This window comes from Rattus norvegicus, chromosome 3, assembly GCF_036323735.1.
Source record: "Rattus norvegicus strain BN/NHsdMcwi chromosome 3, GRCr8, whole genome shotgun sequence".
NCBI lineage: Eukaryota > Metazoa > Chordata > Mammalia > Rodentia > Muridae > Rattus > Rattus norvegicus.
Window position 1 is genome coordinate 161,582,465 of NC_086021.1, and position 26,910 is coordinate 161,609,374.

At 47.7% G+C, this 26,910-nt stretch overlaps 1 protein-coding gene and 1 long non-coding RNA gene across 4 annotated transcripts in view; one reads left to right on the top strand and one right to left on the bottom strand.

Moving 5' to 3' along the window:
* LOC102553281 (uncharacterized) overlaps positions 1-23,559 on the bottom strand; it is a 35,551-nt gene extending 11,992 nt beyond the window's left edge. The window contains exons 1-3 of the long non-coding RNA XR_005502659.2: positions 23,212-23,559; positions 5,067-5,170; positions 4,619-4,721 (exon numbers count right to left, since the gene is read on the bottom strand). This is a non-coding gene — a long non-coding RNA (uncharacterized LOC102553281). The remainder of the gene's footprint in view (positions 1-4,618; positions 4,722-5,066; positions 5,171-23,211) is intronic.
* Positions 23,560-23,594: 35 nt separating this feature from the next.
* Hm13 (histocompatibility minor 13) overlaps positions 23,595-26,910 on the top strand; it is a 35,324-nt gene continuing 32,008 nt past the window's right edge. For 2 of the 3 annotated variants that reach the window (NM_001399536.1, NM_001399537.1), the window contains exon 1: positions 23,595-23,879. In NM_001399536.1, coding sequence (NP_001386465.1) covers positions 23,697-23,879 — 183 coding nt within the window. In that variant the 5' untranslated portion in view covers positions 23,595-23,696. The remainder of the gene's footprint in view (positions 23,880-26,910) is intronic. The other variant, XM_063283823.1, reaches the window with a different exon arrangement.

A 26,910-nucleotide genomic window follows, 5' to 3' on the forward strand; every position in this document is an offset into this window, starting at 1 on the left:
AAATCCATTTTAATACGCTCCAACTCTGCTCCACATGGGCTCATCCTGAAACTCCCTTCTACGTGAAGTCAAGGATCTAACCCTATCTGAGTGAAGGTCTCTGATAAGAGCTCCCCAGATCCAGCTGCGCCTGGGCTCTCTGCTGAGAGCAGGAGGTGATGCCACATGTTGGGGTGACACAGGCAGCTGGCAATGGTCTCCATCTACATGTGGCCTCTCCAAGTGGTTCGGAATATTTGTTCCTTACTGCTCCTACAACAAATTACCATACGTTCAGTGACTTCCCAACAGCACAGGTGTACTATTTTACAATTGGGTGAAATTGGGGCACGGGTCTGGTGAGACTCAGTACACAGCATCGTGAAGGCAGTACCTTGCAAAGAAGGCACTTCCTCCTCCTCTTCAGCTCCCAGAGGGCAAGCACGTCCCTCAGCTCACAGCTTTCCTCATCATCATCATCAGAGGCAACAATGTCAAACTAAGCACATGCGCCATCTCTCTGACCCCTCCGCTGCCTTCCTTTCCACCCTGAGATTACACTGGGCCCGCACGGATCACATGGGACTGCCTCCTTGTCTCGTGTGTATGTGTGTGTGTGTGTGTGTGTGTGTGTGTGTGTGTGTGTGTGTGTGTGTGAATATACAAACATATGTGCATGCTAGTACTCATGACTATACATGAATTTATCAAGTAGCATTCAGGGCTGTTTATTTGTTTGTTTGGGGTTTTTGTTTGTTTGTGTTTGTTTTGAGCCATTCACTCAGGAGACAGAGGCAAGAGTAATTCCATGAGTTTGAGGCCAGTCAGGTCTCTAAAGCCATTTTCAAGCCAGTCACACAATAAGTCTCAAAATCAGAACAAAACAGATGTAGTGTTTGCTTTTGGTTTGGTTTGGTTTTTAAACAGAATCTCACTGGGCAGCCCTGAAGTTGACTTGAAACTCCCTATGTAGACCAACCTGGCCTCAAACTCACAGAAACCAAGCTGCCTCTGACTCCTGAGTGCTGGACTAAATGTGTGTGTCAACATGCCTGCAAGATTTTCTTTTTAACTATGTACATATCGTGCGTGTATGTGTATGCCACTTTCCTGGCGCTGGTCCCCAGGGGGGCCAGAAGAGTGTATCAGATTACCTGGAGCTGATGTTACCGGCAGTTTTGAGTCACCCAATGTGTGTGCTGGGAATCAAACTCAGGACCCGTGCAAAAGTGGCAAGTACTCTTAACCACTGGTCCATTTCTCCAGGTGGACGTCATGAGAGGTCTTCCTCTGTGCCTCTTCACCTAATTTAGGAAGTCTCTCACAGAACCCAGCCCTCACTGTTTCCAGCTGGCCAGGGGTTCCTCAGGACCTGCCTGTCTCTGCCTACCACCAGTAGGGGTCACAGATGCACAGCATCATACCAGGCTACTACATCAGTGCTGGAGAGCCAAACAAAGGTCCTCATTCATTGCCCACGGCCATTTCCCCAGCTGCTAACCTCTTCAGATTAAAGTCATCTGTCTGGTGAGCAGGTGTAAGGCAACATGTCTTCACCATGTAATGTAACGGATTCTAGAGATTTAGACCTGGAAATTGTAGAAAGTTACTTATGTCTCCACCATAGTGAGGGAGAGAAATGAAGGCAGGAAAGTGATGAATGGACTTTTATTCATTCATACCTTCACCCTAGCCGTGTTCCAAAGTATGGAGATTTGGACATGCTTGGTCCAGGGAGTGGCACTATTAGGAGCTGCAGCCTTGTTGGAAGAGGTGTATGACTGTGAGTGTGGGCTTTGAGACCCTCCTCCTAGCTGCCTAAGGAGTCTGTCTTCTCCTGTTTGCCTTCAGAATAAGATGTAGACTCTCAGCTCTAGGGCTATTCCTGCCTAGATGCTACCTTGTTCCCACCTTGATGATAATGGACTGAACCTCTGAACCTGTAAGACAGCCCCAATTAAATGTTGTCCTTTATAAGAGTTGCCTTGCTCATGGTGTCTCTTCACAGCAATGAAACCCTAAGACGCAAGGGATATGAAGAGAAGACCTGGGGGATATTAGAAATGGGTCACTATCCGCAGAGGCTCATCTCGCCTCTCTTCCTAGAGCCCATCCCTTTATCCAGAAGCAATGCTTAAAGGTAGTCTGAAGTATCTCCCCCACACTCGGCCTAAAGGCTCTGGTGGTGTTTTAAGAGGCCCTGGGACTTTTGGAACATAAGGTCTAGCTAACCGGAAAAGGCTACTAGAGAGAGCCCTAAGAGGTGTAATCCAGCTCGGCTTCCTGGTCCAAGCCATGTGAGAAGCTAACACTGCAAGCTCCCATCACCTCAGAACCAGCTGCTTCTGCTAACCATGTCTTCTCTGCCATGGTGGACTGTGTGTCCCTGAAACTGCAAGCCAAACTAAATTTCTCCTACTTTAAGTTGCTTCTGACAGGTGTTTGGTCACTAATGTGCCTGCACTGAGCAAATCTCTCCCTCTTCACCTTTCAGGAAATCCCACTCCACACCCACAGAAGTAAACTTGTCTCACATTTAGCTTCCTCACAAAACAAGACGTTTCCCACAGTCTGAGCTACCAGGTCGATAAACACCCCACCCACCTCAGCAGGGTAGTGAGGTGCTAATGACTCCTTGCTAATGGCTCTTCCAGGCTTATACAAAAGTCCAAACACACACACACACACACACACACACACACACACACACACACACACACACACACACACGTTCACAGAGTTAAGTCACATAAATTATGGAGGTCATGGGTAGACTTTAGAGAGCATCTGACTCGGAACAACCTGTCCCATGTTATAGTTTAAATGAGCAATGCTCCCCCACAGGGCATTAGAACACGTAGCCCCTGTTTGGTAGAGCTGTTTAGGGAGGTTTGGGAGGCGTGGCCTTGGGAAGTGTGTCACTGGGACATGCTTTGGGAGTATAGAGCCTGCCCCACTTGCAGTTCACTCTCTCACTCTCCGCTTCAGCTCGGCGTTCATGATTCGAGCTCACTGCTCCAGCCCCCAGGGCTTTCCCGATATAATGGGCTCTTATTCATCTGAAACTGTAAGCCAAAGCAAACCCTTCCCTCTCCAAGTGGCCTTGATCGTGGTGCTTCATCCACAGCAATAGAAAAGTAACAGTTCGCCTGCTTAAAAGGAAGGGAGGTCCGAGCTGCTTGTCGCCCCTGGGCTGTCAGTTAGGAGGACAGAACCACAGATACTTCCAATTTCTTAAGAAAATCAGGAGCCAGATCTTTTTGTGGAATATCTCAAATCTTTAATGTACTCACCTTAGTTATTTCACTTTATGGGTATGAAGGCTTTGCCTCTATGTGTCTATGCACCACACGCGTGCCTGGTACTCACAGAGGCTGCGAGTGGGCATCAAATCTTCCAGAACTGGTCACAAACACTTGTAAGCTGCCGCGTGGGTGCTGGCAATTGAACACAGACCCTCTTAGAAGAGCAGCCTGATGGGGCTGGGGATGTAGCTCAGCGGTAGAGCGCTTGCCTAGCAAGCGCAAGGCCCTGGGTTCGGTCCCCAGCTCCGGAAAAAAAAAAAAAAAAAGAGCAGCCTGTGTTCTTAACCACTGGGCCATCTCTCCAGCCCTCAAGGTTTTTGTTTTTAGTTTAATTTTGTTTTGTTTTTTGAGACAGAGTCTTACTATGTATCTCTGGCCGGCCTGAAACTCACTGTGTAAACCAAGCTGAACTTGAACAGAATCTTCCTGCCCCTGACTGCTAAGTGCTGGAATTAAAGATATGTATCTCCATACGTCTGTGGGCACCAGGCTCATACGTGACGCACAGATGTGCGTGTAGGCAAAACATCCATACGCATAAAATAATTTTTTTTTTAAAAATTGGGCAAGACATGTCTACCAGCCAGCAGTATGCACATCCTTCATCCGAAATCTAACCAGAGACTAGCATTTTACAGCCTCAGATGAAAACCCAAACAGAGATGAGAAATGGATGCCCAGCTGCCCCCAGTCTGTAAGACCTCTCCTCTCAGCTAGGACATGATCACAAAGAACAGTGTGTTCCTCTTGTGAACTCCTCACTAGCCCTCTTCCCAACACTGCCTCTTTCCTGCCCCTTGGAATATCAAGGATGCCCAATGCCAGGCAGTGTATATTTCAAGCTGAACTTGGAATTACAGCAATAATACATTTTCATTGGGAGGATAAATCAAAACAATGGAGAACATGCGGTATGAAATTTCAGAGATGCTTTATCTATGAAGTTGCCCGCAGCTATGCATGATACGAATCCTTCTAAGAACATTTTCTACCCAGGTCTCCAGAGGTGGGCAGCTGCGGGTTGACTCATCAGCCCTAAAAGGTGAGGAGCCTGGTCGGCAGCTCCGTAGCTCTCTCAAGCTTTTTCTCGTGCCTATGGTGTGATTACCACACTTCCAAGCATCCCAGCCTCAGACTAGTATCCCAAGCAAGTAGTCAGAACCAGCAGTGGTAGAAAGAGCGCTCTCTCTCTCTCTCTCTCTCTCTCTCTCTCTCTCTCTCTCTCCCTCCCTCCCTCTCTCCATCCCTCCATCTATCCTTCTTTTAATCAAGGGGGAAATTGTTTGCCAAGAGACTTTGGTTTATAGCTCACTGACCAAAACGAATCTTATTACCTCCAACTTTGAGGGAAGCTGGAGAAGCTACTTCAGGGCAGAAGAGAATGGGAATGAGGTTACCACACCTGCTTCATCCCCACTGTTCCAAACAAGATGATTTCTGTAAGGAAATGAAGGCCATTGGACAGAACTGTGGTATCTGCCATAGAACTCCTTCCATGCCCACCCCCATGCCCTCCTCCATGCCCTTTCCCATGTCCTCCCCATGCCCTCCCACATACCCTCCCCCATATCCTCCCCCATGCCCTCTCCCATGCCCTCCCCATGCCTTCTCCCATGTCCTCCCCCATAACCTCCCCCATAACCTTCTCTATAACCTCCCGTATGTTCTCTCCCATGTCCTCCCCCATGTCCTCCCCCATGTCCTCTCCCATGCCCTCCCCCATGCCCTCCCCCATGCCCTCTCCCATGTCCTCTCCATGCCCTCCCCCATGCCCGTATCCACCATCAACGGTGATATTTATCCTTTTTTTCGACTCCATGTAGAAGATGTTTGGACTTTTTTTTTTTCACTTTTTCCACATTAGAGAGCTACAGCGTTGTTCTCCTCTGTGGGATCAAGAAGATATTCTGATTACATTTAGCTAGAGACTGATCTAAGGAGAATCTGCCCCGTTCAGGGCAATGACACGTGCAGGAAGGTTTTCTGGGCTGCAGGGCAGATGTCTACTAAATGCTTGTTTGCTCTTAAGGATTTCAAACTGGATTTGAATTTACAGTAATAATTTTGTTACAAGAATAAACAAAACAACAGAAAACAGATGGCAAGAAATTTAAAAGGGGCATTTATCCACGAGGCTGCCTGCAGCTTCACAAAAGAAGAGAGAGCTACAACTGAAAGGCAGGTTCTCTTTTCCTCAACTGGTCACGATGTGGTGCCCAAGCCTGAGCCAGTGGGTAAGACATGGGGTTTTCTGGAGGACCCGAGCTCAGTTCCCACACCCATGCCAGGCAGCTTACGAACTCCTGTAACTTCAGCTCCGGAGGATCGGGTAGGCAGCTGAATTTGCATACATATGCCCATGCCCCACCCCACCCCTGACACACAGACGCATAGTTTAAAATAATAAAAAATAAAATGGAGAAAAGAACTGACTCCACAAAGTTGTCTTCTGGCTTCCACTTGGGCACCGTGGCATGCGGGTCAAGTCTTCCATGTACCCATCAATTTTAATCAATTTCCCCCTTGATTAAAAGTAACTATATGCCTCCTTTTAAAATCCACGCTGAGAAGTGTAGAAATCTCCAACTATAATTGTGGATGTGTGTATTTCTCCTCTCGGCCTGCCAGTGTTTTCTTTCTTATGATCTTTTTCATAACTGAGAAATATTTCACAGTATGGATATACTGTATCATACATCATTCACCCACTGACATCTGGGTGAAACACGTAGGAGAAACTAGGAGAGTCAAGCTGGCTACCCAAGACATGTACATTTTACAGGTCAGTTGTTAGATTGTCTGCCATGAGAGCTGTGCTGGATTTCCCACACCAAGGCCCACCTCATACAGCACCAGGCCTTTTTTTTTTTTTTCCATTTTGTTGGGGAAAGGGATGAGTAGAAACTGTCAGGAGGGTGTCCCATTGTTTACATGACATTTCCTGGATTACAAGAGTTGGGCAATATTCCCCTCTGTGACTGTGCCCTCAGCTAGCCCAAAGCCCAGCAAAGCTTTGAAAGAACAGCTTCTAAAAGCCGACTTGTGCTTTACTGTGGATGACTGCACTCTGTTGTCTGCCTAGCTAGAGAAGTCCTCTCCTGCATACCAGAGCCTCCTCTGAACATCGGGCTTGCAGTCACCTCCTGTTTAACCAAGAGCCAGATGAGATTAGGGGAGACACTTGGCCTCTGAAATGTGGGATCTGCTCAGGTTTACAAAGGACTGTGTTGGGGTTGGGGATTTAGCTCAGTGGTAGAGCACTTGCCTAGCAAGCACAAAGCCCTGGGTTCGGTCCCCAGCTCTGAAAAAAAAAAAAAAAAAAAAAAAAACCAAGCAAACAAAGGACTGTGTTTAGTAGGCATTACACAGACTGAAACAGTCAGTGTTTACTGTGATGTTTTATATGCTAATCTAAAACTTAATTGTAATTACCTAGTTAAAAAATTAAAAAATGAAATAGAAGTTGACTGTGGTGGCTCAAGCCTTTAATCCCAGCACTAAGGAGGCAGAAGCTGGTGGATCTCTGTGAGTTCCAGGTCAGCCTGGTCTACAAAGCAAGTTCCAGGTCAGCAAGGACAGTTACACAGAGAAACCCTGTCTCTGAGAGACAGACAGAAAGACAGAGACAGAGACAGAAAGAAGAAATGGCTCAGTGGTCAAGAACACTTGCTATTCTTGCAGAGGACTTGGCTCCGTTTCCAGCACCCACGTGACTGCTCACACCATCCTTAACCCTTAACTCCAGTTCCAGAGGATCTGGTACCCTCTTCCAGACTCCAGGGACACCAAGTACACAAGCAGGTACATGCATGCAGGCAAAACACTCATACACATAAAATCAAAATAATAAGTAAATCTTTTAAAAATAAAATGGCCATCATGGCATATCCTTAAAATCCAGCACCGAGATAGGAAGATGGAGAGTTTGAGGCAAGCCTCGGCTACATAGGAAGTTGCAGTACATTTAAGCTATATAGTAAGACCCTGTCTCAAACATGCTGCTGGACGTGGTACCACATACCTGTAACCTCAGGACCCAGAGGCAGGATGATACTGAGTTCAAAGACTACCTTAACTGTATAGAAAGACCCTCTCTCAAAACACAACATCAAATGTCTGCGTTCTTGTCAGGCATGGTTGTGGTGCCTGCTTCTAATCCCAGCACTCAGGAGGCAGAGGCAGAGACGGAGGCAGGTGGATCTCTGTGAGTTCAAGGCCAGAATGGTCTATGAAGTAAGTTCCAGGACAGCTGGGGCTTTTACAGAGAAACCCTGTCTGGAAAAAAACAAAAAAGAAGAAGAAAAAGAAATGTCTGAGTTCTAACTAAGTCTTTCCCAGGTAGCTCATTGTGTGTGTGTGTGTGTGTGTGTGTGTGTGTGTGTGTGTGTGTGGTGTGTGTGTGTTGCATGCATGTGGTATGTGTGTGTTGTAAGCATGTATGTTTGTATGTGGTATATGTATATGTGGTGCATGGTGTGTGTATTAGAGAGTGTGATTGTATGTGTTGTATGCATGTGTGGTGTGTATGTGTATGGTATGTGTTGTATAATGTGGTTTGTGTATGTGTATGGTGTGTGTATATGTGTGGTGTGTATTGTATGCATGTATGTGTGTTTGTGGTGTATGTGTGGTGGGTGCACTGTGTAGAGTATATGGTATATGCATGTGTGTGATATGGGCAGGTATATGGTGTGTGTGTGTGTGTATCATATGTGCAGGTGTACATGAACATGTGTGTGCAAGTATGTGATGGTTCAAGGTCCACATCAAATGTCCTTCCTCTCTCACTCTCCACCTTTATTTTTGTTTCTATACCTCTGTATAGCCCTGACTTCCTGGAACTCCTATGTAGACCAGACTGGCCTCAAACTCATGGAGATCCACATGCCTCTGCCTCCGAGTGTGGGATTAAAGGCGAGCCCTACCACTGCCTGATTTCACCTTTACTTTCTGAGTCAGGCCTCTCACTGAACAGGCAGCTTAGTGGTTTGGCTAAGCTGTCCAGCCAATGAGATTCAGGGATCCGTTTGTCTCTGCTCTCTACCCCCAAGCTAGGGGGTTACAGGGCTGGGTCTTTGTGCGCAACTGTTGATTTAGATTCTGGAGATCCGAACTGAGTTCCTTGTACTTGTGTGTCAGGTATCTTACCAACTGAGCCAGCGCTCTCTCTCTCTCTCTCTCTCTCTCTCTCTCTCTCTCTCTCTCTCTCTGTGTGTGTGTGTGTGTGTGTGTGTGTGTGTGTGTGTGTGTGTGGTGTTTGTTTGGATGGATTTTATAGGTTCTTTTTATTTTTTCTTTTAGCATGTGTCTATGCATGTGCTGTACCTGGGTGTATACCTGCATAACTGTTCACGTATGTGTGGACGGTTATGTGTGTGCTGGTGTACATATGTGAATGTGTTCATGAAAGCCGGAGGTTGACATCAGTTGTCTTCTGCAAACTCTCTCCACCTTATATACTGAAGCAGGGTCTCTCACTGAACCCAGCACTCACCACCTAGACTAGGCTAGCTAACCAGCTTGCCCCAGGAAACCTCTCTCCAATTCCCTGAGTCCTGGAATCCTGCTGTGGCTGTCATGAGTACCTGTCAGTGATGAAGGTCCAAATCTGGTCCTCATACTTACACAGCAAGTACTTTTCCAATACCCAGGCTAGCCTCAACTTTCTCTTCTTGGCCTCCTTCTCTCCAGTGCTGAGACCACAGGCCTGCACCACCATATGCAGCCTGAGAACACTGAGGCCCAGAGAGGTGAAATGACTTCAAACTTAGTGGTGGATGAATAACAGCAAGTTGATTGACAGCATCCTCTCTTTCTGGGTGTGGGTCGCTAATGGGAGAAGATGCCGGAGAGGGCCAGCACAGCCAGAGGAGTCAAGAGCATGGAAAATGTCTCTTTCAGCCAATTTTCCTGAGGAGCCCTGGCTGAGGCTCAGTCTGGGAACGGAAAGTGTGCAGGGAGGAGGCGCAGCCGTGTCCAGTGTCCATCCGGAGAGACTGTTTGCAAAGTCCTGCTATGAAAGGCAAGGGGTGGGGACTGTCCAGCTTGCAGGGGGAAGGGCAGAGCCTGGAGGCAACAGATCTGGCATCTGCCCAGGGAGAAGCATCCAAGTTCCTTGCTTCCTCTTTGGGTTCCTGGGCCCTGCCATTTCATGCTGTGCCCCACCTGTTTCTAAAACCATCAGCCATCCCTGAAACCCAGAAAGCCAAAGCTGTGGAGACCAGGAAGAAGGGCAGTGATTATCTCTGTGCCAAGGCTGGACTTGAGAACCATCAGCTAAGCCAGAGGCAGCCTGATCTCTCTGACATCAGAAAGTGCAGTGCCCATGATCTCTTCTACAACAGACACAAGGAAGGCTGTTGTTAGCTTGGTGCTCGATACAAACACGTGGTCATACTATGGGCCGGGTGGGTGTGACTAAGTTGATAGAGCACTCACCTAACATTCATGGCTCTGGGTTCAATTCAAAGCATAGCATAAACTGGATGTAGGGACACATACCTGGACTCGGGAGGCTAAAGCAGGAGGATCAGAAGTTAGAGGCCGCCATGTTGATATAAGCAGAGACTAGCCAAAAGAAAAATTGTATATGGTTCTGATAATTATTAATGGCTCTATCTGGAGTTCCTAGTGCCACTCACCTGAAACAATGAACACTCCAGGCTCTTTGAAAGGACCCCTCTCCCCAGGCCTCCTCACAGCCACAGAGAGGGCACTACACACGTGACACATTAGTGTCATTGGGGCAGTAAGGACCAAAAGGGTCCTTGGGACACTTTTCACTACTTTCGTAACAACCATTTGGTTCCCAATTAAAGGCAACCTCAATTTACAACTGGAGGGAGCTTGCACAGTCTTTGAAATATCTAGATAGGGAAAGTAAGGCACAGATAAAGCAGAGATTTACTGTTATACAGAATGTCAGCCTACGCCCAAGTCTTGGAACACTAGGTCCCTGCTGCCTGACATCTCAGTTGATCACCACTGTGTCTGGCCACACACACTGAACTTTAGCAACTGTTGGCAGAAGGAATGGGAGGGGAAGGAGAATATGCCTCAAGGTGGAACTGTTAGCCAATCACTTGTCTCTTGTACCTTGCAGCCATAGTCATGGCAACTGTCTCCTTGGTTGCTATAGCACAGAGATAGTTGTCATGGCAACCACCACCAAGAGCTGGCAGCTTCCTAGCATGCAAGATCCTCTACAAAAATCCAGAAACAAGCCAGCACCGTAGCATGCTGACCTAAAGCCAGTTGGTGGTAAAGCCAGGCTTCCTGCATCCTCAACCCAGGCTCTCACAGCTGTCTGACCTTCTGAGATGAACACTCTCCCCACCCTGCTGTTCTGCTGCCTGGTGCTTCCCACATTCCTCAGGCCCACAGTCAGGATCTCCTTCCCACGGCATCTCATCTCGCCCTTGGCTGCTGGTCAGCCAGCTCACCCTCCTGGGAACGAGCTTGACGTGGGCTTATCAGAAGACTCATCACAGGAGTTTTCAACATGAACTGGGGCTCCCTGAAGACCAAGAGGCCTTCAGTTCCCTTCGCCCTCCAAAGGAAATGGCTTCCAATGCTGGAACTCCAAACACTGTGCTCAGAAACAGGAAGTTATTTGAAGTAGTCAGAATACATGGTGGCTGGTGCCTGACAGAACCTCTGGCTAGTTATGGAAAAAACTGTGGGCTAGGAGGCCAAAGGCCAAGAGCCTACCCAACTCTGAGCCCGATCTCCTATTTGGCTTTGTACCAAGTCCTTCCATCTGGTGCTCTGTCTCTCCACCAGAAAGCTAGAGATGAGGACAGGAGAAGAGCAGGTGAGGGCTCCGTACTTCAGTACTATCCAGCAATACTGGTGGTGGTGGTTTAATGAGCTGGCCTGCTGCCCTCCTGGGTTCCTTTTGAATTACACTAAGCCTAGTAGCTCATGCCAGTCATCTCAGCACTGATGACGTAAAGTGATCATGAGTGTAAGGCTAGCCTGGACATATAGCAAGATGCTGCCTTTAAAATTAAAAATGAGGGGTTGGGGGGCTGGGGATTTAGCTCAGTGGTAGAGCGCTTACCTAGGAAGCGCAAGGCCCTGGATTCGGTCCCCAGCTCCGAAAAAAAGAACCAAAAAAAAAAAAAAATGAGGGGTTGGGGATTTAGCTCAGTGGTAGAGTGCTTGCCTAGCAAGCGCAAGGCCCTGGGTTCGGTCCCCAGCTCCGAAAAAAAAAAAAAAATTAAAAACGATCAGTAAATAGGGCTGGAGAGATAACTGCCATTATGACCACTTACTGCTCTTCCTGAGGGCCCGAGTTTGGCTCCTAGCACCCACATCACGTGGCTCACAACCATCTTAGGGATCCAATACCCTCTTCTGGATTCTACGAGCACCTGTATGAACGCGATGCACCAAACTGCACACGGGCACACACGTATGGGTAAATTTAAAAATAAAATATAAAAAGAGAAAACTCCACGGCCCACAGAATCAGCTAAGCAGGGCTCAGAGGGGCTCACGGAGACTGAAGCGGCGATCACGGAGCCTGCATGGGACCGTAGGTCCTCTGCATGTGTAACGGTTGTGTAGCTTGATGCTCTTGTGGGACTCCTAACAGTGGGAGTAGGAGGTGTCTTTCTTTCACGAGCTTCCGAGACCCTTTTCCTCTGACCGGGTTGCCGCCGCCTCCAGCCTTGGTATGAGGTTTTGTGCCCGGTCTTATTGCAACTCGTTGTGTGTGTTCAGTTGGTATCCCTGGGAAGCCTGCTCTTTTCTGAAGGGAAAAGGAGGAGTTGATGGGGTGGGAACTAGAAAGAGTGGAAGGAAGGAAGGAAAACTTCAGTCAGGATATAATGTATGAGGCAAGAATAAATAAAAATTAATTGATTGATAGATTTTTAGAAAATCTTTCCAGGAATGGTGGCACATACTTTAATCCCAGCACTCAAGAGGCAGAGACAGGTGGATGGATCTGTGTGGTTTTTGAGGCCAGCCTGGTTCAGATATTGAGTTCTGTGACAACCAGTCCTACCTAGATAGATTCTGCCTCAAACATCAACAGAAAAAAAAAATTGAATGTTCGTGTTTAGAGCTGGAGAGATGGCTCAGCAATTAAGAGCACTGTCTGCTCTTCCGGAAGCCCCGGCGCCCACATGATGAATCAGAGCTGTCTGTAACTCCAGCTCCAGGGCATACAACACCCTCTAACTGCTTTCCACAGGCACTGGGCACGTGTGATGCCCATACATACTTAAAAAGCAAAATACTCGTATACCTAGGATAAAATGAATAGGTCTTTAAAATAAAATTAAATATTGAAAAATATAAGTAAATAAAAAAAGCAATGAGGAAAAGATAGAGGGAGATGGTCAATAGTTGGAGCTGCCGTGAAGGTGTAGACACCTATGTTCAACCTCCAGGACCCATGTGTACCAGTCAGGGTTCTCTAGGAGATCAGAACTTACAGAATGACCTGGGGTGGGGATTTATTAGAATGGCTTACAGGCTGTGGTCAAGCTACCCTAACAATGTCTGTCTACTAAAGGAAGGTCCAAGAATCCAGTTGTTTTTCAGTATACAGTGTCTTAGCTGGTCTTCAGAATGTGCCAGAACCCTGAAGAATTAGGCCCTCTTGCCAGTGAAGGAATGGACTTGCCAACATTAGAGCTGCCAGCAGAAGGTGTGGCCCAGATCAAAGGTGGCTCTTACCACCTCAGAGGATCTGGATTTAAAATGGGCCTTCCCACTTCTAATGTTTACTTAAGAAAATAAATCCCGGGGTTGGGGATTTAGCTCAGTGGTAGAGCGCTTGCTAGGCCCTGGGTTCGGTCCCCAGCTCCGAAAAAAAAAAAAAGAAAAAAGAAAAAAGAAAGAAAATAAATCCCTCACAGGTATACCCAGTGACTCGTTCTAGATGTAGCCAGGCTGACAGCCAAGAGTGGGCATCACCTGTGTAAAGATAAGAAAAGACCAACCCCAAAGACTTTCCTGTATGTACCATGTCATTCATGACCCCCACACACAAATGAATGAATGAATGAATGAATGAATGAATGAATTTTACTAACCGGGGAGTTTTTACATTAACATTACAAAAATTACATTAACTGAGTAGTTTTTGCAAGTTGAAAGTCTGGGGACAAGAGAAATCAGGCTAGAGAGAGAAGCCAGAGGTGACATAAAAAGGACCAATTACCAATCCAAAGAATGGACATTGTCCTGTGGACCACAGAGACTCACCAAAAATTCTCTTCCCACCTCTAACCTGTGCGATTCTGTACTTTGCAACACAGCTGTGTAGGGTGAGGAATGAAGGTTGAGATACAGAGACCACAGTGGGCTCTGGGAAATTGCCTGTTCGTTGTTTTATTTAATAATGACTTAGAGCTAGAGAGATATTTCAGTGGTTAAAAACGTGTGGTGCTCTTGCAGAGGACCTGGGTTCAGTTCCCAGCACCCCCAAATCACATCCATCAGTAACTCCAGGTCCATGGGGTTTGATGCTCTCTTTTGACCTCCTCAGGCACCTGGCATAAACATGGTGGACATACATCCATGCAGGACAGGGTGGAGATGGCTAGGTCTTTCAGATACTTAAAGGAGCTACATGCTCCCCTTCTCCTGATGGCAGGACAAACAAAACAGCACATCTTGCAGGCACAGAGGACCGTTGAAGGGTTTCTAACAGCACACCAGGCATGCTGGGGAGGAACTGTGGGAGAGGAATATGGAGGCTGTTGAAACATTCCCAGAGAGATCGTAGGGCTCGGATTTGCCAGCAGCACTGGGCTTGATGAAGCCCAGGTTTCTCTGACTAGATTCAGCCTAGAGTCCAAAGCTGAGCCTCAGTCTTAGAACTGGCCTGTGGCTCAGGCTTCTCCATCACAAAGTGCGGCCTTCCCTTGGGTTCACGTTGCAAACAGCCACCCCTGGGAGGTCATATCTGTTAACCGGCCTAGACTGCCCTCTGCTGGCAAGAGAGAACACTAAGCAAGGGGAGCCTCTGCCTCCAAGAACTCCAGACAGACATTTAGAGGACTCCCTACTTCACTCTTACCTAGTTCGCTGTCCAGTGCAATAAGTCAGCAGCCCAGAGCCCAGCCAGGTATGACGGTGAGCACCGCAGCTCCAACACTCAAGAGGCTGAAGCAAGACATCGAGGGTTCAGGGCTAGCTGGAGCCACAGAGCAAGCCCTGAGAATGGAGATGCGCTGACACAACCCATCCTTCTCACACCCCCTCACGGGGCTCTTTTCACCCAACTTTACTTCTCCTTTATATGCCTTGAAGATTTATTTATTTTTATTTTATGTGTATGACTGCTTTGCCTGCATGTATACATACATGTGCACAACATGAATGCCAGTGCCCAAAGAAGCAAAAAAAGAAAAAAAGAAGAAAAAAGGCAGATCTCTGGACCTGGAGTTGGAAAGTTATGGGCCATCATGTGGACACAGGAAATTGAACTCAAGTCCTCTGCAAGAGCAGTGAGTGTCCTTACTGCTGATCTGCCTCTCCAGCCTTGAGATTCTTTTGCTCTGTGTGTGTGTGTGTGTGTGTGTGTGTGTGTGTGTGTGTGTGTGTGTGCTTGCATACATGCATGTACACCACATGTGTGCCTGGTGCCTGCAGAGGGCAGAAGAGAGCATCGGATGCCCTGAGATGGGAGTTACAGGAAGCTGTGAGCCTCCATGAGTGTGGCAGGTACCAATTCCGGGTGAGCAGTGTGCTCCTGCCCTCACTCCACTCCCTAAGCAGAAGTCTAACAGAGGTGCCTTTCTTTCCTAGCTGCATCTGGTGTCCATACTGTTTTCATACCTGGCCATGCTGACATGGCTTTCTTTCTTTTCTTCATGAACTCCCTTCCACTCTGGCCTTGGCCAATGCCAATGTGATGGCTCACATCTCCCCACTGGGCAGAACACACACAGTTCCCTCTCATTCCAGAATCTCTTCTCCTCTGTGTGAAGCTCCCCACACCACGTAGAGAAAGGAGGCACCGTGGTGCTCAGGGGCCTCCCACCAGGGTACTGGAGGTGTCGGAAAAGCTGTAAGAAGGCTCACAATCAGGATGTCATAAACAAGGCATCCCTACACACCACACACACACATGCCACACACACACCACACATGCACACATACCACACACACACATGCCACACACACACCAAACACATACACATCACACACACATACACACACACCAAACACACATACATATACACACATACACACTACAGACGTACACAGACTCATACCACATACACACACACCACATACATACACACACACACACACACACACACACACACACACACACACACACAACCAGAGAATGCCCCCTGTCAGTGGAGTTCCTCCTCAGGGCATCTCACTGGTTCCTCTCTGCTTCTGCAGCCCAGTCTTTTCTTCCCCTCCATTCCCTCCCTCCCACAAATTCCTGTTTGCTTCTACTCCAAAGCAGAGTGGCCATTTCAGCCCTGCTAGCCAACATGCTCAGGATCTCTCCTCCCTCCAGCAGGTTACCAAAGAATTTTCCCATACACAATCCTCTCCCTAGGAAAAACACCGGTGCCAGGAGAATGTTTCCAACCTGGTATATGTGAGGCTAACAGTTTGTGACTAACACGTTGTCATGCTGAGGCAGGATGGAAAGATGGAGAAATTAAGGGGACATAGGAAGGAAAAATATCCCCTCCCTCCAGAGACTGGTGAAGCCGCCCACCAGATGAGAAGCAACAGTTCTTGAGCAATTAGCATCTGCTGGTAAGGCTGGCAACATAGAGAAAATGTTCTTTTCATGGATATTTCGAATAAGAATGTTAAAATAAAGAGCATGCCTTCATCAATCCTAGCACTCACGCACGAGGCTGAGGCAGGAGCACCTCTTTCAAGGCCATCCTGGTCTACATAGAGAGTGCTAGACTGTGTAAAGCTACATAGGAAGACTGTGTCTCAAACAACAACAACAACAGAAACATGTTTTAGGTTAAAATAACGACGGACCATGCTTAAGGCCTAAGCATATATGACCAAGTATGGTCTTCCTCTTTTCCCAGCTACAAACCTGAAGACTTGGAATCTGCCAAGTAAGACTATAAACTCCACTCACAGTAAAAGGCTTGCTTTAACTCCCTTTTAAACTTAGCGGTTCATGGTTTAGAGGCAAGATGGAAGGGCAACAAGGGGCATAGGAAACCAAAGAGGCCCATCATCCCTTTCCTGCTGACAATCGGAAGATTCCAGACACACGCATGCACACACACACGCACACGCACACGCACACGCATACACCACCCAGGGAAAGCCAAATTTACCGATAGAGATGACACTTTCCTAATTTCCTAAAGACAGACATCTCTAACAAAATGTCAAAGACAATGGGCAAACTGGGGTCAGAAGGATATACGACCTGCCCTGTTGCCATTCCTAAAGCCAAACAACTGCCCAGGACGTCCACCCTAAAACTTGTTTACAGTGGGAAACCCTTTAACCTTTGACTCTGGTTGCAAGTTAATAGACCTTAAAAGCCTCAGGGTCACCCACACACCCACCGAGCCCACAGTGAAAACCGCAGGCTCCTTCCTCACAACCCTTCAGTCAGTCAAACTCTCCTGTTTGGAATCTGTGCTGCCACCTCTTTCAATAAACTCCAACTCTGTCTTACACTCGCCAGTTCTGAAATTCTTGGCTGCAGAGAGCGTGGGCAGGAATCTACTTTGCATGGGGAGGAGTTTGTGAAAGAACTGCTCGGGCTGCAGCCAGGAAGGGACATCGGGGGCTATGTCTCCAGCAGACCCACCGCTGCTAAGATCATTCACCACTTTGGCTGCTTGTAATCCTAGCCAGCGCAGCTCAGACACTATCCTATGGTCACTACCAAAAAGATTGGTTTTGGTTTTTCATTTAAAATTTTATTATTTAATTTTGCATCTGTGCACGTAAGTGCAGGTGCCAGAGGAGGCCAGAAGAGGGCGTCGAATTCCAGGGAGCTGAGTTACAGGTGGTTAGGAGCTGCCCAGTATTGGTGCTGGGAATAGAATGTGGGTCCTCTGCAAAAACACTACGTGCTCTAACCACTGACCCATCGCTCCAGATGCTAAGAAAAAAAAAGTTTTTTTTTAATAAAGATTCCTTGGAGAGCCTTCAGGCAGTGCAACTTCAGAAGCCACCAAAACTGTGTGTATGGCTACTGCTGAGACACCATGCACGTCTGTCTCTGGAAGCTGTTACCCACACCTGGTGCTGGATCTCTCTCTCTCTTAACTCCCATACTGCAATCTAAATCTATGTTAAAATCTCCCTTAGCGAATTCCATTTCTGCTTCCTACTGACTTGTCCTGAAATGCTTTTCTGTATCGAATCAAGAATTCCAGTAAAAGAATGCCTGCAGCTGCTGCTGGTGGCTGTGTGGAGCCGTCTCTAGCTGCTACCTGACTGCAGCTGACAATTCCAACCTCTTAAGTTAGACCTCAAATGGCTGCCCCCCCCCAACTTCAGACGCAGCCTTGTAAGATGACTTGCCCATCCCAAAGGACTTCCAATTGGGCACCCTGGAAATTCCCCTGACCCTCAACTCAAATTCTGGGGTCTGACATTTGTAGTCCAGTGTGTTTTAGGGAAGGAGAGTAAACAAAATGAGCAGAGCAGGGGTGGGGACACACAATCCTGGCATCACGGACACCCAGGCACCTGGGAGTTCTGAGGCCCAGCTCAAGCCCTGCCTGTTCTGTGTAACGGCTTGATTCTCTACCTCAGTTTAATTTCAATGCACTCCCTCCACTGCTAAAATGTTTCACCCTTGGCCTAGCCCTTTCAAACAGAAACTCAGGCTCCCCACTTGCCAGTCCTAGCCTCTCAGAGAACAAAGTACACTAGTTAGTTTTCATCATGGATTTGACTGGATTTAGAATCACCATGAAATGGCCCTTCTGGAAAAGTCCATGAGATCGTTTCCAGAGAGGTTTCACTGAGAAGGGAAGACCCGCCCTGAACGTGGGTAGCACCATCTCATGGCCAGATCCAAACTAAGAGGAAGTGAGCTGAGGCCTGGCATGCATCTCGCTTCAGTTCCTGACTGGGGACAAAGTGAACAGAGTGGTCTCTGCTCCTGTTGCCCTGTGGATGGGCTGTACCTGTGAGCACTGAGCAGAAACGGACCCATCCATCCTTCCCTAAGCTGCTTCTTGTCAGGTATTTTGTCAAAACATCAAAGGGGGTGGGGCACTTCAAGATGACAACTTTCGGGGATGGGGATTTAGCTCAGTGGTACAGCGCTTGCCTAGGAAGCACAAGGCCCTGGGTTCGGTCCCCAGCTCCGAAAAAAAGAACCAAGAAAAAAAAAAAGATGACAACTTTCAGGCTGGAGAGATGGCTCAGCGGTTAAGAGCACTGACTGCTCTTCCAGAGGTCCTGAGTTCAATTCCCAGCAACCACATGGTGGCTCACAACCATCTGTAATGGGATCTGATGCCCTCTTCTGGTGTGTCTAAAACAGCTACAGTGTACTCACATATAATAAATAAATAAATCTTTAAAAAGGGTGGGCAACGAATGACAACATGGCCCCATTATAGCCATCAAAAGCCCATAAAACCAGCATCTGTACAAATATGTAAATCTCAAAGGCAGTGGGGTGAGGAGTTAGAATATGATGCGATAATCCAGTTTTAGCAACAAGATGTTTCACAATAGGTAAAAGAAGCAACATATAATTGTATTATTAAAGTATATAACCATAACCTTGTCAACAAGCCAACTGACCAAGCACACCTGCCCAGTCCTACACGCACAATACCAAAGTAAAGCGCTAACAGTATTCAAAGATGAAGAAGTCGGTTCGCTTTGTTCCATCATCCCTGTGGTCCGCTTGCCAGGGGTGGGCTTTCCACTGCTTCTCCTGCACATGCTTCTTTGGGGATGGGACTCTCTTCAGAATGTTTGGGGAGAGCCTGGAGAATTTAGTTTCTTTTTCTTTTCTTTCCCTTTTCTTTCTTTCTTTCCTTCTTCCTTTCTTTTTCCTTTTTTAATTTTATTCTTATTTTATTTTTTTGTCAGTTGGGAATTGGGGAAACACAAACTGGATTCCTGTTTGCATAGTTTCAGTTTTCCTTGACAAAAAATGACAGAGAATCCCCAACAGATTCTAGAAGAACTAAGCATGCTCCTGAGAGCTGGAGAGGCCACCAGATTTCTGTCAGTGGCAGAGACACTGTGTTAGTGTGTACCATAGACGGCGAAATGCACTGATATCCCAGCCAAGGGTGTCTCGCCTGATAAGGAACTTTCGTTTTTGGTTTGTATTAAGGTCAGTTCTAAAGGCCAAGGCTGGCCTTGAACTTCTGACTCTCCAGCTACTTCTCCAGTGCTAAGGTTACTGGTGTTACAGGCATACGCCATGACTCCCAACCTTAGATTTTTTTCTTCTTTTCAGCCTCTTCAATCTATAATAATCGCCACTATTTCTTTTTGAGAATGAGTTTGTTATGTGGAATGTGTCTTATAGGATCTGAACTGTTTTGGCTTTTCCAGCTCTCTCTCCATAAGTAGATGCAGGCAGGGCATGGGTGCATGTTGTGTTTGGCACTACCTAGGTGATGTGGCCCATGTTGCACAGCATCGTGTCACTTTGTCCCAGTTTGGCTTGTACTAAGTTTGATCGTTCAGTTAACCGAGACTACTCTGTTGGAAGGGCACATTTCCCTTTGTGGCTGCTTAATAGAGAGTCATCTGGAAGGTGACACTGTAAGGCTCCATGAGTATCCTGTTCCTCAACTATCTGCCCCAAATGATTTCATACCCACTGATGACCTTTGCTAGCTATTAGAGGAAGTACATTTAAGTACATTGAACAAGGTGTGACAGTGTCCTCGTCTATGCAGATGAGCATAGATAGAGAACAAAGAGGGAGTGTGAGGTTTGCCCATAGAGAAATGAGGTGTGGTTGTACCTGTCTTTAGAATGAATGTTTGGTAATTTAACCATCCCAGATGCTAGACTCTGCCTTTAAGCATATATTCCACAGATGTAAGCCTACATAGAACACTCCCCCTTGGGGCAGGCACTCTCTCCCTCTTTCTGACTTCTCTATCACTCTCTCCAGGGGATAGCAAGACAGAGCATCTCCAAGTCAGGAACCCAACTGTCCACAGAGAAGCCTCGAGAGTGACTGCCTGAACTTGGGTCAGCTCCAGGACTTTCTACCTTGGTCACAACTTCCTGTCCAGGAGGGTGAAGGAAGAGGCCAGATACGTCATAGACCTAACCGAATCCAAGGCTCCACCCAAGAGAAATCAAAACAGTCTTAGGCCCTGCGTGCAGCACAGGCAGACAGATCAATAGGAGTTCCAGGTGAGCCAAGGCTGCTTAGTAAGACTCTGTCTCAACAAGCAAAAATAAAAGTAAAAAGTAAACTGTTTCCAATTTGTAGTCCCAAGCTATCAGATGAAGAGTCTTCCCAAACACCATGCCTGGCTCCTGGTCAACATTCTGCAATGGAACTATCAACAGCTGGGCTCATGTCACGCACCCTAGCCTCTGCGTAGCTGGGCTGTTGCCACAGAACCTTTGAAGGCCTATAGACCTACAGTCAAGGCCCCGCTCTTCCATGTCTGACTTTGTGACTTGCATGGACAACTTTGTCTCTCTGAAATCATTTTGGGACCGTGAGAAAATAAGAGTAAATCCATTGTCTAGTATGAATTACCTTCTTAACCTGAAGCAGGGATTTTGTTTTTATTACCATCTGTACTTTTGTCAACTTACTAAATCTCAGTTTCACATTCACTTTGCCTGCTCTGCCACAATGGAGTTGAGCTTTGTAGGCGTCTCTCTTCTGCAGCTTCTGTGTACTAAGCCTCTGTGATAGCATTTACTAAATTTGAACTGGAGGACCACAGATCTTCAGACTCAGAGTGAGGTCCTCTATTTGACCCATACTCTGTCCAGTGCCAGGCACCTGCAGGACACAACTTTCTCTTTTGCTTTCACAATGGACCTTGGCTAGGGCCACTGGGCATCACCGGAAGTCCCAACAGATTTTCTATTTGTGTGAAAGAAGCATTTTAGAACTCGAATAATTAATTATTGACTAGAGTCAGGCAAAGTGGCACGCATCTGTCATCCCGGCACTTTGAAGCCTGAGGCCAAAGAATCACGTTTGAGGTCAGCCTGCAGTATCCTGCACTTCCCCACTGCCCTTGCACACTATGTTACAAGCACTATTTCAGGTGCTTGAAATTCAGTGCTGAATATTAGTGACCTTGTTTCTGCCTTCATTTTTTTTTCTTTTTTTCCGGAGCTGGGGACTGAACCCAGGGCCTTGTGCTTGCTAGGCAAGTGCTCTACCGCTGAGCTAAATCCCCAACCCCTGTTTCTGCCTTCATACACTGTACCATTCAGCAGAAGAAAAAAAAAAAGATATTAAAAGAATACATACCGGGGTTGGGGATTTAGCTCAGTGGTAGAGCGCTTGCCTAGGAAGTGCAAGGCCCTGGGTTCGGTCCCCAGCTCCGAAAAAAAAAGAACCAAAAAAAAAAAAAAAAAGAATACATACCCTATAGGTACACATAACACCTTAATCTATCCTCTGCTTGGAATTCTTAGCTTTGTTCTGCTTCCCCGTCGTCTTTCAACATCAGGCTTCTGAACAACCTCTTACCAGGACCCTTCCAATCGCTCAACGCCTAGCTCTGTGTGTGTTTCATTCTTAACAACTAGAACCCCACACCTGAGTGGACAACTTCTTGTACACTAGGTATGCAATTGTGATTTGTTTAATAGATTAGTAAATGAATAATGCATGTGTTTATAAACTCAAGGAAAGTTCTAGAATGATAGACAAGAGGCCTAAGAATGTAGCTCAGCTGGTGGGCTGCAAGCCTAGCATGTCTGAGAGCTTAGGGTCAATCTTTAACATTGCACAACCAAAGAATAGTGGTGTACACCTGTAATCCCAGACCTGGGGAGTTTAAGAGGGTCAGAAGTTTAAGGTCATCCTCAACTACTTACAAAAGTTGGGGCCAGCCTTAGCTATATGAAATCATATTTCAAAAAAATGATACACAAGAAACTATTAAGACTGACTACTTTGGAGTTGGAGAGATGGTTCAGCAGTTAAAAGCACTGGCTGCACTTTCAGAGGACTAAGGTCCAATTTCTGGGACACACGGGATGGCTCACAACTGTCTGTAACTCCAGTGCCAGGGGATCTGACTCTCTCTTCTGGCAAGCAATTGCTGCACAGATAAATGTGGGCAAAGTCCACATACATGAAATAAAATAACAACTAAGAGTAGTTTCCTTTAAGGGGGGAGGACCTTCAAAAAGAATTTTTCTTTCAATAGTCCCTTTAGTACTGTTGGATTATTGTCATGTGCATTTATGAAGCTGCCTGTTTTAAAAAAAAAATTACTAGGGCTGGAGAGATGGCTCATGGGTTAAGAGCACTAACTGCTCTTCCAGAGGTCCTGAGTTCAGTTCCCAGCAATCACATGGTGGCTCACAAGCATTTGTAATGAGACCTAGAGCCCTCTTCTGGTGTGTCTGAAGATAGCTACAGTGTACTCGCATAAATTAAATAAATCTCTTAAAAAAATACTAAAAGTACCCCCAAAAAGTTCCTTCCGGTTAGGATAAGAGCCACGGAGTTTATAAGCTGTCTGGGGTTACAGAGTGGGAAGGGTTATTATTGCCTGGCACGTAATAGCCATATAATGCATTTGCAACCTTTTACACACTCATCCTATTTTGCTTCGATTTTCTCTAATTTGCCTGCATCAACATGGTTTCTAAGTCATATCAATATGCCTTCATCTTTACATTTTAAAGCTATTCTAACAGATAATCATATTTTAGACTTCGTAATTTATTTTGTTCATTTTACTCTCTCCGCCTTCCCCCTCCCAATTCCTGCACACTAAAATTCAAGCTTCGTGAAAGGACAAACCTTTGCTTGTTCTCTTCAGTGTCCTTGGACCTTAGAAGCGTGACAAGGGTAAGTGGGAAACCCCAATACATATTTAAGGCTCGAATGAACAGTTGAGTTTCGGGTAAATGCATGCATAACTTCTTGGATGAAGGATGAGGATTTGCGGAGAGATGGATAGCCTGGCACTGAAGAAATAGCCTAGGACTAAGGGATGGGTCCTCATATCTCAGGATGGATTATAGCCATAGTGGTCCAGAGCTTCTTTACCGGTCGGCTTCAAGTTGCTTAGCAACATGCCGCCCCTCCCTCACCGCCACCAGAGGGCGATCGGGCGCGCGGTAGCGTGAACGCGCGCGCGTTCACTGCGCCTCACGGAAAGGCAAGGGAACACGTCACTTCCTGTTTCTTTAGGGGAACGTGGCTTTCCCCGCAGTGCCTCTTCTCCGTCTGCGTTCGTGCTGCGGCGGCCGGAGCTGGAGTCGGAGCCCGAGCGCAGCCTCGCCATGGATTCGGCCCTCAGCGACCCGCACAACGGCAGCAGCGAGGCTGGCACCCCAGCCAACGGCACGACGCGGCCGCCCTCCACACCCGAGGGCATTGCGCTGGCCTACGGCAGCCTCCTGCTCATGGCGCTGCTGCCCATCTTCTTCGGCGCCCTGCGCTCGGTGCGCTGCGCCCGCGGCAAGGTAGGGTCAGGGCGAGAGCCAGCGCCTTCAACTTCCATCCTGGCCACAGCCCCCACGGATGGGTCCCCGAAGACCCCGATAGCTGTCCCCCTTTCCCGCGTCACTCACCCACCCCGATATGGATCACCATTCCCTCCATCTGGGTTCACATTTGTGACTGGCCTTTGGTGTCCCAAGATCCGGCCACTCCCAGAAGCGGGGATTAGCATCGTCCCCAGATAGCGTCCCTCAAACAGACCCTGCCATATTCCCCTCCCCCCAAAACCCCCTGCTTCATGCGGCAGCTGGAAACCCTGTCGGCTCGACCCCAGACACAAAGGCAGGCGCTGACTCTGAGCCTGCTGGACCCGAACCCACCTGATGCTATAGCTATTAAGCAACCAAGTGTTTGCACCCGGGGCAATCACCCCATCCCAGGGCTTGGGTCAGCCTCAGTGTTCCTTACAGGTATGGCTCTGAAAGGCACCATCTTTTGTCATCCTCTGTTAAGGAGCCATGCCTGGCCACACCCACAGTTAATTGTAGCATCCAGATCCATCCTTAGGCCCTGATTTCTGTCGCCCTGGAATCACAGCTGCGACTATACCCACCAGGAACTCCTAAATCAGACCCTCTCTCTGCCTCAAAAACAAAACCCAGGGGAGGGGAGGTGGCGCAGCGGTTAAAGGTGCTTTTGCCGCCAAGCCTGATGATTTCAGTGAAATCCCAGGGAAGCAAATGGTGGAAGGAGATATCCTGGCTACTGCATGTTATTTTCTGACCTCATCACGATCACATTAAATAAGCAAATGTAAAGTTCTTTATATAAAATAGAAGCCCGCTGCCATGCCATAAGCCTAGCACTCAGGGAGCTGAGGCAGGAGAATCAAAAATTCTAGAGCAGCTGGGCTACAGAGACCCAGTTGCCCAGGGGAGAAAGGGCTGGAGGGCTAGAGCACCAGCTGGGCTTCTTGTCTTTTGTTTAGAATGTGTTCCACCCATCTTCCTTGGTTCTCCCGGCTTTAGACTTGTTTGGTTGATTTCTTCACCCTGCTTACCACCCAGCCTTGCATCTCTCCAAGCTAAAGCCCAGACGGTGACTACCTCACAGTAGCCTCTCTCCCCAGAACAAATCCCTTTGCAGATTGAGCCTACCTGCTGAATAGTAACTACGTTTGGACTGTTAATGAGACTGGGGTGGGCCCTCTCCTTGGGCTTCTGTGCAGTCTGTCTCTGCACATCAAGGGGGACTCCAGAACCTTCCACACATACCCCCTCCCAAATCTGCCCTATATTAAGCTTCTGAGGCCCATAGAAAGTAACAACTTCTCCCTTTCTGGCATCCTCTCTCCAACAGCCTCTTAACCTTAACCGTACAGTTCCCCACTGCCCCTCCCCCACCAAACCTGAAGGTGGCCTGGAGAGGAAGCTGCCTTCCCCAGAAAGGGTAGCCGCACAGGGCAGCTGGCACTTTTGAAACTGCTTCAGTTGCGATTCTCAAAACACCATGTGGCAGAGTACAGGAGCCTCCTGCTGGACCTTTCTGGGCAGATAAAGAGAGAGCACTCAGTCTGGACCCGGGCTGAGAGAGCTGGGTGTGACCCATTTTCTTTGCTCCTCTGCCTCTTCTAAGCAGAGTTCAGGTGTCCTTAACCAGTCCAGTCAGGCAGATGCTTGGTGCCAAGGCAAGCTCTGAAACAGATTAGGACAAGAGAGAGGCAGGACAGCGTGGCCCAAGGCTGAGCAGCCCCTAGACTGAATGGCTCTCATTGGTCTGCACATGGACTAGTCTTTGCAGAAAATGCATTCCAGGCAGCAGGGTTTCTTGAATTCAAGCTGTTATCAATGGTGGGGGATGCCGCAAAGATGAGTAGGTCAGAGCCCTGTTACCAAGGAATTCAGGAAGATGGTAAGGGAGCAGCTGCGGTGGGCTATAGAGAAAGGCAGAGCATCTGTGGCTGCGCACATGAGATGTGCAGTTCCAGCCAGGAGAGGGCATTCTTAAGCTGGGAAAAGCAAGCAAGGTACCAGAGAAGGAAGGAAGGAAGGAGGCACTGCAGGAAACAGCGGGTGACTTAGAGTAGCTGGAGCAGAGGGCGTGGATAGAAGAAAGGGAACCATAATGTCTCTTATCTGTTCCAGGCATCGACTACGGGGAGGCCTTAGATGATTTAGACTACAAAGGACCTGGCCATTTGTTAGTGACTTCCCAGTGCCAGTAGCCAGGATGCTCTAACGTATGGAGCCTTTATCTGCCTTGGTGCTCACAACTCTGAGCAGCAGGCAAGAGCTGGTTTATCATGTCTGTCTGTAAAAAGACCAGAGGATCAAAGAATGGCTTCTGAAGGTCCCTTGGCAGCTAGCTAGAGAATGCATCAGGTGGGCCCACTTCTAGACCAGGCCCATTCTTGGTGCAGATGCCACTGAAAACACACAAGCAGTGTTGTGACCTGAGATACGATGAGAACCAAATGACTCCTTTGTCCACCTTGTCCAAGAGAGGAGGGCAGAGCGGGGACCCAGGAGCTTGGCACTTCCAACTGGTATTCGACACCACAGCCTGCCGAGAGAGTGCACTCAAGGACAGTTCCCCTGGGGTCTGCAGCATCTACAAAAGGCAGAGTATGTTGTGAAATCCTGGGCAAAAGAAGTCGCCCTGTGGGGGTGTCAGAAACCTGTGTCCTTTAGAGGGGACAACTTCCAGCCAAGCAGGAGCTGACTGATAGGTCTAATAGGCTTTCGATTCAGCAAAGAGGAGTCTCTCAGCCAACAGGACTGGGCACCGTTACAGGGCAGCTGGGATGAGACGAAGAATGTATGATCAGCCGACTTCTGCTGTAGCCCGGAAGAGGCAACAGGTGTTCTGCCCATGTGAGTGAGGGTTCTTCAGGCTGAGGAGAGGGAATGGAGAGAAGTATGACAGGAGCTCAGGAGAGGGACTTGGGTGCTATGTGACAAGATGCTCGGGGACCCTACAACCTTTCTGAGGAAAAGACCACTGAAGGTAAAGTAACACTTAAAATGGGTACTTAGAAAGCTCGTGTGTGACATT